This window comes from Melanerpes formicivorus, unplaced genomic scaffold (genome assembly GCF_026170545.1).
Source record: "Melanerpes formicivorus ecotype bairdi unplaced genomic scaffold, bMelFor1.0.p_v2 SCAF_1, whole genome shotgun sequence".
In the NCBI taxonomy this organism is placed as follows: Eukaryota; Metazoa; Chordata; class Aves; order Piciformes; family Picidae; genus Melanerpes; species Melanerpes formicivorus.
In genome coordinates, this window is record NW_027142353.1 from 64,975,689 (window position 1) to 64,987,924 (window position 12,236).

The 12,236-nt window shown below is 50.4% G+C and overlaps 1 protein-coding gene across 1 annotated transcript; it reads left to right on the forward strand.

Moving 5' to 3' along the window:
- Positions 1-2,949: 2,949 nt before the first annotated feature.
- VSTM5 (V-set and transmembrane domain containing 5) lies at positions 2,950-11,046 on the forward strand. Its single transcript, XM_068145630.1, has 4 exons — positions 2,950-3,402; positions 7,311-7,640; positions 7,741-7,881; positions 9,955-11,046. The coding sequence occupies exons 1-4, from the start codon at positions 3,318-3,320 to the stop codon at positions 9,996-9,998; spliced, it is 600 nt and encodes a 199-aa protein (XP_068001731.1). The 5' UTR covers positions 2,950-3,317; the 3' UTR covers positions 9,999-11,046.
- The last annotated feature ends 1,190 nt before the right edge of the window (positions 11,047-12,236 follow it).

Sequence of the window (12,236 nt, forward strand, 5' to 3'; positions counted from 1 at the left end):
TTTGGGTTGGAAGCAACCTTTAAAGGTCATCTAGTCCAACAATCCAGCAGTGAGCAGGGACAACCTGGTTAATTCTATTCTATTCTATTCTATTCTATTCTATTCTATTCTATTCTATTCTATTCTATTCTATTCTATTCTATTCTATTCTAGATTGCCCATTGGAATGGGCTGCCCGGGGAGGTGGTGGAGTCACCATCATTGGAGGTGTTCAGGAGGAGACTTGATGGGGTGCTTGGTGCCATGGGTTAGTTGTTTAGGTGGGTTGGGTTGGTTGATAGGTTGGACATGATGATCTTGAAGGTCTCTTCCAACCTGGCTTATTCTATCCTATCCTATCCTATCCTATCCTATCCTATCCTATCCTATCCTATCCTATCCTATCCTATCCTATTATCAGAGCCCTGTCCAAACTGACCTTGACTATTTCCAGGGATGAGGCATACTCCACTTGTCTGGGCAATGTGTTCCAGTGTTTCACCACCCTCATTGTAAAAAACTTCCTCCCTTTGAATTTAAACTGTTATCCCTTGTCACAACAGACCCTGCTAAAATGACTGTCCTTACAATCATTTATACAGCTATCACCTGTACTCCTTGAAGTCAAGATGAGGCTACACCCCGTGGTCTCCAACACCAGGCCCCATGGTGTAGTTCACCACAGCCTGCTAGCAGGAAGCCTGCCCCCAAGAGACCACCTGCCCTCTGCTGCCCTGCCAGCAGGCTCCCAATCTGCCTAAAGCACTCACCCAGGGCTGCTTTTCACACCCCACTGCTGTTTTGTTCCTCTCTTGCAGAAGGGTTGTTTACAGGAGAAAGAGCTGCTTGCAGTGGGCTTTCAGGGAGAGTGGAACCAGCCAGCTTTCAGATAAACAGGGTTTACAAAACTCTGATGAAATACTTTCCTAACATTGTAACTATTTCTTGAGATGTAGTCTATACTAAAGGGGAAAAAAAAAAGGAAAAAAAAAAAAAAGAAAAGAAGGGAAAAGGAAAAAGGGAAAAGGGAAAAGGGAAAGGGAAAGGGAAAGAAGAAGAAAGAAAAAGAAAAAGAAAAAGAAAAAGAAAAAGAAAAAGAAAAAGAAAAAGAAAAAGAAAAAGAAAAAGAAAAAGAAAAAGAAAAAGAAAAAGAAAAAGAAAAAAGAAAAAGAAAAGTGAAAGAAGAAAGAAAGAAAAAGAAAGAGAAAGAAAGAAAGAAAGAAAGAAAGAAAGAAAGAAAGAAAGAAAGAAAGAAAGAAAGAAAGAAAGAAAGAAAGAAAGAAAGAAAGAAAGAAAGAAAGAAAGAAAGAAAGAAAGAAAGAAAGAAAAAGAAAGAAAGAAAGAAGAGAAAGGAAAAGGAAAGAAAAAGAGAAAAGCCTCTAGACATTTCATAACTTTTCTTTTAAAAAGAAGGAATCTGACATTCATTATTGATGATGAAAACACTACCATGAGACTTCCTTTAATGTTTTGAGGAATAAAATTAACATAAAGCAATGAGGCAGGAAGAAATTTTGCCACTGTGGATCTCAGACACAATGGAGGAGAGAGGAGAGGAGAGGAGAGGAGAGGAGAGGAGAGGAGAGGAGAGGAGAGGAGAGGAGAGGAGAGGAGAGGAGAGGAGAGGAGAGGAGAGGAGAGGAGAGGGAAGAGGAGAGGGAAGAGGAGAGGGAAGAGGAGAGGGAAGAGGAGAGGGAAGAGGAGAGGGAAGAGGAGAGGGAAGAGGAGAGGGGAGAGGAGAGGGGAGAGGAGAGGGGAGAGGAGAGGGAGAGGAGAGGGAAGAGGAGAGGGAGAGGAGAGGGAAGAGGAGAGGGAAGAGGAGAGGGAAGAGAAGAGGGAAGAGGAGAGGGAAGAGGAGAGGAGAGGGGAGAGGAGAGGGAGAGGAGAGGGAAGAGGAGAGGGAAGAGGAGAGGGAAGAGGAGAGGGAGAGGAGAGGGAAGAGGAGAGGGAAGAGGAGAGGGAAGAGGAGAGGGAGAGGAGAGGGAAGAGGAGAGGGAGAGGAGAGGGGAGAGGAGAGGGGAGGAGGAGAGGGGAGAGGAGCGGGGAGAGGAGAGGGAAGAGGAGAGGGGAGAGGAGAGGGAGAGGAGAGGGAAGAGGAGAGGGAAGAGGAGAGGGGAGAGGGAAGAGGAGAGGGTAAGCCCAGCACCTGCTCATTCTCTGCCCCCTGCTCAGTGCCGTGCTTCAGTCACTCGGCCCTGCAGGGCTCACTTGTCACCCTTGCAGACTTATCTTTGCAGAGAAGCAGTACATAGAGAAGCCTGCACTAGTCCACAGAGTGCAGTAAGAGATGTGGCTGTCCAGTAGCAGACCCTGTCTGTCTCTCCTTGCCCTTTCTTCCCACCCATCCTGAGAAGCCTGTGCTGATCAGCAGACTCAGATGCTTCTCTTTTATCCACACCTACTGAAGCAAACTTCAGGAGAGTGGAATACAAAGAGGAAGGTGGAAGATCTGCAAAAGTACCACCCCTGGTGTGTAACCCTTTCACCAGTCAGAGCAGTGGCTCTCCTGGGGGTACCCATGGCCTCTGGCAGCGTCCAGTCCTGAGCAAAGGTGAGTTTTCAGGATTGGGACAGCTGCACGTTTGTTAATCCTGTTTCCCGCAGCTCACACTCTTTCATGCTTTCTGAAAGGACAGGAGTCTCTAGGTACTGCCTCTGGAAGACGATGGGAAGTGAGAAGAGCTCTCAGTGCTTGTGCTGAGTACGGTGGGAAGGGAAACGGGCTCATTTGCCTGCGTGGAAATCTGAGATGAGCCCTGGGGACACGGAGATGCTGCGCAGCCCCACAAGCTCACCAGCAGCATCACCAGACTCCTGTGGGCAATAAAGTTCTTTTTAACACCCCGAAGGCGAATTTCCCTTGAGGCTGCACGTTTCCTTAGCAATCACACGCACACAAAAAGCATTCTTTGGCGAGCGTCCCCGTCCCCTGGCTCGGTTCTTCCGCTCCGGCGGGGGTCCGGGGGACACGGCTCATTACCCTGCTGGGGAGCGGCATGGCTGGGCAGGGCTGAGCGGCCCCCCCCGGATGGCCATTAGCGCTCATTTCCTGGCTGGGGCGATGGCAGACTGCCGGGCAGCGCCTTCTCTTCCCCAGCCAATTGCATCTTCAGTCCCTATCGGAGCTCCGATCGCGGGCTGCGAGGCGTGGGTGAGCCCGGGGCCGGTGCGGCGCGCACCGCAGGGGTGCTGAGACCAGCCCCAGAGCCGCGGCAGGAGGGGGAGAAAGAGAGGGGAAAGTAGCGAGGAAGAGCCTGGGGCTGGCGGCCTCGGGGTCAGGCCGCGCTGGCCGGCCCCCGCCGCTTAAATGCAATCCCCGGCGCATCGGATTCCGTCTGATGAGACCGCTCCAGGGCTGCCGAGGACGGGGTGTTGTCGTGGGGACCGTCACCCTCTGCTTGGCCGCCGGGTGGGCTCTGCAGAGTAAGTGTCCGCTTCTCCCCTCCGCTTCCTTCCTTGGCCCTTTCGTGCTCCTCGCCGCGCTACCCGCGGCTATGCCCCAGCATCGCCCTCTGCGCGGGGCAGTGCGGAGCAGGGAGCCCGCCCGTCCCTCCACCGGTTCCGGCTGTTATGGAAGGGACGGGGACGAGACATGCGGGGGATCACGGAATCACAGGCAGGCATCGCTGCTCCCTGCAGGCTGGAAATGGTCTGCGAAGGCTTGTCCCCGCCTCTGCTGCTCGGAGGATGCGGGGGAACGAAGCCTTGCCGGCCGGGGACTATCACAGCCGTTCCTTTACATTCCCAGCAACAGCGAAGGAAAGAAATCGCGGTTAACAAGCCCGAAAGGGAAGGTAGATTTCAATCCCGCCCCCGATGGGGGCCGAGTTGGGAGGGGGGCAGCACGCAGAGCCCGGCCGGTGGTCTCCAAGCGAGAGCCAGCGAAAGCTGCAGCCAGCCCCGCGCCCGGGAACTGGGCTGGGCAGTGCCACCAGTGGGCTTGGTTCGGACACGCCGCACCTTCTCATTCATAAAGGTGACGCAGAACTGGGACACCGAAGGGTGTCTCCAGACTTACAGAGCTGTCCCCTGTTTGGGAGCTCCTGCGCGAAGGCTCCTGGCCGCCAGCCCTTTCCCACCTTGCCACAGCCGGGGCTGGTACACAGAGCCGTGCTCCCACCCTCGGCTAGGCGGATGCTTTGGAACGCAGTAGTGTGCCGGGGACAGCAAACTCACCACACCTCAGCGGCACCGGTACCCTGTTCTCGGTGCGTGTTTTACTGGGCGTGAAGGGTCTGGTTGTGCAAGCGGCAGAGCACAGAGGCCCTGCGAAGGGCGCTGGGGCGGGTGTGATGTTTGCTCTTCAGGCCGATGTGGCTCTGCTCGGATTGAACCGGTTCAGGTGATCGAAGGGGAGGGTGTATTCAAAACGTTTTAAAATGGTTAGACACCACACTGCCCTTTTTTTGTCTGTGTGTGCTGGACAGGGACAGAATGCGTTTGCAGGTAATTTAATGGGAAGATTTTGTTTAACTCTTTACATTTACCTCGCAATCTGATATTCAAAACAAAACCTCTATCACAACATAAAAGGGGCACCGTGGTGAGACATTCAGCTCCTGTCTGGTCAGAAACAGTGCAAAATGCCTTTAAATAAACACATGGAGCCGAGAACAATCAGAACAATTTGTAGCGATTACCAGAGGTTCCCGTCGGTTCTGTTTCTCTAGCTGGAACAACCTGCTGTTTCACAGCTCTGGTCAGTGTCTCCTGCACACAGGCTGAGCAGCAAGCCACAGCTTAGCTGAGGATGCAGGCACTGGGCTACCCAGAAAGCATGGTGCCTCTGCAAGGAGGCTGGGCAGCACCAGCATGAGGAGATAGCCACAAAGAGGGACTCCTAGAATTTTGTTATCTTGGGAAAAAAGAATCTAGATCCTATCTAGCTGGAGCAGGGGGAAGGAAAGAAAAGAAAGCGGGGGGGAGGAAAGAAAAGAAAGCAGGGAGGGGAGGGGAGGAAAGAAAGCGGGGGGGAGGCAAGAAAAGAAAGCAGGGGGGAGGAAAGAAAAGAAAGGGGGGAGGAAAGAAAAGAAAGCGGGGGGGAGGAAAGAAGAGAAAGTAGGGGGGAGGAAAGAAAAGAAAGCAGGGGGAAGGAAAATAAAAGAAAGCAGGGGGGAGGAAAGAAAAGAAAGCAGGGGGGGAGGCAAGAAAAGAAAGCAGGGGGGAGGAAAGAAAAGAAAGGGGGGGAGGAAAGAAAAGAAAGCGGGGGGGAGGAAAGAAGAGAAAGTAGGGGGGAGGAAAGAAAAGAAAGCAGGGGGAAGGAAAATAAAAGAAAGCAGGGGGGAGGAAAGAAAAGAAAGCAGGGGGAGGAGGGAAAAGAGTATGTCCTCACCTTTGGGACTAGCATGGGAGAAAGCCACTGGAATCTAACTGGCTTCAGGAGCTTCCTACCTTCCCTTGAGCAGCAGAGTTGCTGAATTCTCCTCACAGAACCCACAGGACTGAAGTCAGCTTGAGGGGGTTGGCCATAGGGAGGTTCTTAATTTTTATAAGGTTTTAAAACCAATTTATTTCCCTTGGAGAGTGTTTTTCTTTGCCTTTTGAGATAATGCTTTTCTCTGAAGACTGCAGAGCCTCCAAGAGCATCCCCAGGGGTCCTGCTTTGCACTCCTCCTTCAGGGCAGCTGAGGATCTTGTCCTCTCACCTCACCAGATTACAGACATTTGCAGCTCAACCTCATTTCTCAGTACTGCTCTTGTAGCCAGGCTGTTGCCACAGGATGAGAGGAGAATGGGTGAGCAGCTCCAACCCCAACCAGGAAAAGGCACTCAGCAACGAGGCTTACTCTGTGCTTTGCCTGATTTCATTTTTGTGGGTAGATAGCAGGATTTCAGTCTCAGGCCAAGTGTCCCAAACACACCCCTAATGCTAAAAAAGTATGCCACCCGAAACTCAGCTGTTTGGCTTCCATCCAAATCTTCATGCAGAACCACCCCCATGCAAGCAAAGAAATTCTTGCAGTTACACATTAAACTAAATGGTCAGTCCAGTTTCACACTGTTGTGAACAGCTCCATACCCACAGCAGCAGGAACTAGGCTAGAACTGTTTGAAAAGGCTCTTCCAAACTCTCTCCTCTTAGGTACTAAAACATATCCAATTACTTGTTGTGTATGGTGCAAACATTCCTCCTGACTTAGCATTGATTTAAAATGTGCACTTGGTCTTTAAGTATCTCTGTTCCTTTCATGGTCAGCAGAAAGAGAAACTCCAAAGCATTATCCAAGAGGACACGGTCTCAAACTGCGCCAGGGGAGGTTCAGACTGGATGTTAGGAAGAAATTCTTCACAGAGAGAGTGATTGCCCATTGGAATGTGCTGCCTGGGGAGGTGCTGGAGTCACCATTATTGGAGGTGTTTAGGAGGAGACTTGATAGGGTGCTTGGTTGCATGGTTTAGTTGATTGACAACAGCCTGACTATGAGCCTGCAGTGTGCCCAGGTGGCCAAGAGGGCCAATGGCATCCTGGCCTGCATTAGGAATAGTGTGGCCAGCAGGAGCAGGGAAGTCATTGTGCCCTGTACTCTGCTTTGGTTAGGCCACACCTTGAGTCCTGTGTCCAGTTCGAGCCCCTCAGTTTTGGAAGGAGGTTGAGTTGCTGGAAGGTGTCCAGAGAAGGGCAACAAGGCAACAAGGGGAGAGGCCTTGAGCACAGCCCTGTGAGGAGAGGCTGAGGGAGCTGGGGTTGCTTAGCCTGGAGAAGAGGAGGCTCAGGGGAGACCTTCTTGCTCTCTACAACTACCTGAAGGGAGGTTGTAGCCAGGTGGAGGTTGGTCTCTTCTGCCAGGCAACCAGCACCAGAACAAGGGGACACAGTCTCAAGCTGTGCCAGGGGAGGTTTAGACTCGAGGTGAGGAGAAAGTTCTTCACCGAGTGAGTTGTTAGGCTTTGGAATGTGCTGCCCAGGGAGGTGGTGGAGTCCCCATCCCTGGAGGCGTTCAAGAGGGGATTGGATGTGGCACTTGGTGCCATGGTCTAGTTATGGGATCTGTGTTGATAGGTTGGACTCAATGATCCTCGAGGTCTCTTCCAACCTTAGTTATACTGTGATACTGTGATTAGGCGGTGTTGGATGATAGGTTGGACATGATGATCTTGAAGGTCTCTTCCAACCTGGTTTATTCCATTCCATTCCATTCCATTCCATTCCATTCCATTCCATTCCATTCCATTCCATTCCATTCCATTCCATTCCATTCCATTCCATTCCATTCCATTCCATTCCATTCCATTCCACTCTCTCTTAAAGCAGACCACTGGGAGTTCCCATCCTGCCCAGGACAGCTGGGGCAGCATCACCTCCACACTCATCACCCTCTTTTGTATTTCAGCTCCTGGAGGAGTGTCATTGGTTGTCCCACAGCACAACATCAATGCCACAGTGGCACAAAACATACTGCTCTCCGTGGAATACTCTTGCAGAGGTGTCGCCACCGTTGAGTGGAAGCATGTCTCGAGCTGGGGCACCACCAAGATTGTCGAGTGGAGAAGTGGGAATTACGTCAACATCTCTGCAGCCTACAAGGACAGAGTGACTACTTTTGACAATGGCTCTATACAGCTTCTGAATGTAGGCATGAGAGATGCTGGCTACTATTTTGTCACTGTGACGGAGGAGCATGGGACCAACACCTACGGCACCATCATAGTCAACATTTACGGTACAAACCAGATGGGAGCTCCTGGCTTTACCCTGTGTTTAAACACTACCCTGCTCATGATCAGTTTTATAATGCTAATCTTCTTCTGTCCTCCCTGCAGAGATCATCTATGAAGATCTACACTTTGTAGCAGTTCTCTTTGCCTTCCTCGCTGCGGTGTCTGCCCTTTTGATCTGCTTCATGTGGCTGTGTAATAAGTCTCTGCACCTGTTTCAGAAGAAGACCACGCACAAACTAACAGGTATCTGTCTAAGAATGCAGTCAAGGCATAGGGCTTTCACATCTGAACTTGGAGCCTAAAGTTCACTTTCAATACAAGCCATAAAGGTGCCATGGCAAGGACAAGATGTTCCTCTGCTAAGAGAAACAAGACTGGGAAGTGCTCAGTTCAGTCATCCTGTTCAACCCTTTAGTAGCTGAGGGAACTGAATAATAGGTATGTAGCTGCAGAACAATCCACATGGCATCTGGTTTATACACTGTACTTCAGAAACCACAAAGCATCTCACAGCATTGCTGAATGCAAAGTTTAGGGAGCTGCAATAATTCCCCCATCAGAGGGCAGGAGACAAAGTCACGAGCATCAGCAGTGCTCTCAGGGACTGCACCAGAAGGATGTCTTTTAGGGAAAAATACACAAAGGGGCCTTGGGAGTGGCCCCTACATCACTTGTTGAAGGACTGTGCCCCTCCCTCTCCTCTCAAACCACCCCTTTATACTATCCTCATGTTTGATCTAGGTGTGGACTTAAATGAACACTGACTGATATAACCCCAGACTCCTACTGTGTGCCAAAGACACCAGTCCAGGAAAGCAGATCAAGAGAGCACAAGGGCTACGCTGAACAGAACATTCACATATTAGAGAAGAAATTTCCCAGCCACAGCCAAGAATATTTGACCTAGGCAGCAAGACAAGGTGCCATGCCACAGGCCTGGGCTCAAGCTCAGGGCACATCCTTGGGAAGTATCTTGGAAGTTTCTTTTACTATTTCAAAACATTTCAGGTGTTTGCCTCCCTTCTTTGTCAGTGCTGATCCACTAGTGGGTTTCTGTCCTGTAGGCAGAAAGTCTGTCTGCTCTAATAAGTGCTGCTGAAGTTGTTACAACAAGACCCACTCAGGAATCCTAAGCCTTGTGTCAACTGCAAAACCAGACACAAGAAGAGATGATGTTGGCTGGAGCCATCTCTTCCTTTCTGCTGCTCACCTACAGCTCCAAGGGCTGCTGCTGTTTTCATAGAGCACACAATGCCCACAAGCTTCTGTAGCTACTATCATGCCAGAATACACATGCTTTTGTCCTTCTTCCAGTTAGAGACAGTTTTTCTTCAGAGATGAATCAAACACAGTCATTTGGCAGAGTTCAGGGAAAACACAGTTCTGGAAATTGCTTTGTCATCTCCTAGAACATGGTCTGAAGCAGGGACCTAACCTCTGCCCCAATTCCACCTTAGAACAGCCTTCTTCTCAGAAGGCATGAAGAGAGACACAAGGACATAAGTTCCTATAAGGACTTTGGTTTTCATAGTGAGACTAGACCAGAAGAGAATAGAATAGACCAGAAGAGAACAGAATAGAATAGAATAGACCAGACCAGACCGGAAGAGAGCTTTGAGATCATCGAGTCCAACCTATCACCCAACACCATCTAATCAACTAACCCATGGCACCAAGCACCCCATCCAGTCTCTTCTTAATACCTCCAGGGATGGTGACTCCACCACCTTCCTGGGCAGCACGTTCCAATGGCCAATCTCTCTTTCTGGGAAGAACTTCTTCCTAGCATCCAGCCTAAACCTCCCCTGGCACAGCTTGAGACTGTGTCCTCTTGTTCTGGTGCTGCTTGCCTGGGAGAAGAGGCCAACCCCCACCTGACTACAGCCACCCTTCAGGTAGTTGTAGACAGCAATAAGGTCTCCCCTGAGCCTCCTCTTCTCCAGGCTAAGCAACCCCAGCTCCCTCAGCCTCTCCTCACAGAGCTGTGCTCCAAACCCCTCCCCAGCTTTGTTGCCCTTCTCTGGACACCTTCCAGCAACTCAACATCTTTCCTAAACTGAGGAGCCCACAACTGGACCCAGGACTCAAGGTGTGGCCTGCCCAGAGCTATTAGGAGCAATCCCTGTAGAGGTCAAGAGGGACTCTTAAGGCAGCTACCTATTTTAAAAAGATGTCTTTAAAATGTAACAGTGGGTGAGTTAACTCGAGCTAATACTAAGGTCAGACTGTCTCACCCATTAACACAGCAATGTCTGCTTTGGAACACTGGCCTTCTAATCCATTTGCCAATCAATGCCACTATCCTTTTCTTTGCAGCAAGTACCACTGAAGAGATTGAACTGGAAACAATCGAGTGTTAGCCAAGGACTGTCTCATACCAGAAACAACAATTCTACCTCAGGAGAAGGAAAGCAGGAAGCCTAAAAGGTAAAAATGTGACTACAGCAGAAACATCCTGACTTGCACACAAATTGAACATTAAATCAGCAGCATCTGATGGAGCTGTTTTGACCTGGGCTTGGCTCTGCTAGCCAAGGTGCAAGTGAGAATCAGTGTGCTTCCATGCTGAGCATGAACACATTTTTGTGGCTAATTAATATGAACCAAGCAAGCCTGTAAGATCAACCTGTAAAGAAAATGATGATGGCCTTGAAGGACACCTGCATTTTGGTTACAGCCAGTTTGCTATTACAGAGCAGCCATTAGCATCCTTCAGCATAATAAAATCTAATGTCTAATTGCAGTATTGCATTAAAACATTAATTGCAAGAATTGAATCCTGTTTATTGCACCTATGCTGCTACTTTTGGCTGTAAGTAGTCTCCTGAAGCTCTGAAGACAAACTGTAATTCTTCATGAATCACAGAACTGTTTCAGCTGGGAAAGACCTCGAAGATCATCCACTCCAACCATTGACCTAACATCACTATAGCCATTAAACCACATCCCAGTGTGCTGTGCCTGCACTGTTTCTGAACACCTCCAGGGGTGGTGACTCCACCACCTCCCTGGGCAGCCTATTCCAATACCTGACCACTCTTGCAAGAAAGAAATTTTTCCCTGATATCCTTCCCAAACCACCCCTGGCACAATTTCAGGGCATTTCTCACGGATTCTTAGAATGATTTGGGTTGGAAGAGACCTTAAAGATCACCTAGTTCCAACCCCCCCTGCCATGGGCAGGGACACTCTCCACTAGACCAGGTTGCTCAAGGCCTCATCCATCCTGGCCATTAATTTTCTTCTTGTTCTGTTGCTTAATACTAGGGAGAAAAGACCAAACCCTACCTCACTCCAAACCCCTTTCAGGTAGTTGTAGTGAGCAATGAGGTCTGCCCTCAGCCTCCTCTTCTCCAGACTAAATAGCCTCAGTTCCTTCAGTTTGCAGATGACACCAAGTTAGGAACAGATGTTAGTCACTTAGAGGGTAGAAAGGCTCTGCAGAGGGACCTTGACAGACTGGACAGATGGGCAGAGTCCAATGGGATGGCATTCAACAAGTCCAAGTGCCAGGTGCTGCACTTTGGCTACGGCAATCCCATGCAGAGCTACAGGCTGGGGTCAGAGTGGCTGAGAGCTCCCAAAGAGAGAGGGACCTGGGGGTGCTGATCGACAGCCACCTGAACATGAGCCAGCAGTGTGCCCAGGTGGCCAAGAGGGCCAATGGCATCCTGGCCTGCATTAGGAATAGTGTGGCCAGCAGGAGCAGGGAAGTCATTGTGCCCTGTACTCTGCATTGGTTAGGCCACACCTTGAGTCCTGTGTCCAGTTCTGGGCCCCTCAGTTTAGGAAGGACATTGAGACACTTGAAGGTGTCCAGAGAAGGGCAACAAGGCTGGGGAGAGGCCTTGAGCACAGCCCTGTGAGGAGAGGCTGAGGGAGCTGGGGTTGCTTAGCCTGGAAAGAGGAGGCTCAGGGGAGACCTCATTGCTCTCTACAACTACCTGAAAGGTGGTTGTAACCGGGAAGGGGTTGGTCTCTTCTCCCAGGCAACCAGCACCAGAACAAGGGGACACAGTCTCAAGCTGCAGCAGGGGAGATTTAGACTCGAGGTGAGGAGGAAGTTCTTCACCGAGAGAGTTGTTCGCCACTGGAATGTGCTGCCCAGGGAGGTGGTGGAGTCACCATCCCTGGAGGTGTTCAAGAGGGGATTGGATGTGGCACTTGGTGCCATGGTCTAGTCATGAGGTCTGTCTTGATAGGTTGGACTCAATGATCCTCAAGGTCTCTTCCAAGCTTAGTTATACTGTGATAGATGCTCCCCCTAAGACTTGTTTTCCATGCCCTTCACCAGATTCATTAACCTTCCTTGGACATGCTCCAGCAACTCCATGTCCTACTTGTAGGGAGGGGCCCAAAACTGACCTTGGCAGCCTCACCGCTGCCAAGCACAGGGGCACGATCACTGCCCTAGTCCCACTGGCCACACCAGCCCTGGTACAGGCCAGAATGCAGCTAGGCACCTCTCCAGCCACTGTTCCCCAAGCCTTGTGTGCTTGGGGGGTTGTTGTGACCCAAGTGCAGGACCCAGCACTTGACTTTGTTAAACCTCATACAACTGACCACAGCCCATCAATTCAGCCTACCCAGGTCACTCT

What these genes read in the sequence shown, in the direction of transcription:
- VSTM5 (XM_068145630.1), top strand. Translation starts at nt 3,318, where the DNA reads ATGAGACCGCTCCAGGGCTGCCGAGGACGGGGTGTTGTCGTGGGGACC. An exon ending in CATCATAGTCAACATTTACG is followed by an intron (nt 7,641 to 7,740) that starts GTACAAACCAGA and finishes TCCTCCCTGCAG; the next exon opens with AGATCATCTATGAAGATCTA. An exon ending in GACCACGCACAAACTAACAG is followed by an intron (nt 7,882 to 9,954) that starts GTATCTGTCTAA and finishes TTTTCTTTGCAG; the next exon opens with CAAGTACCACTGAAGAGATT.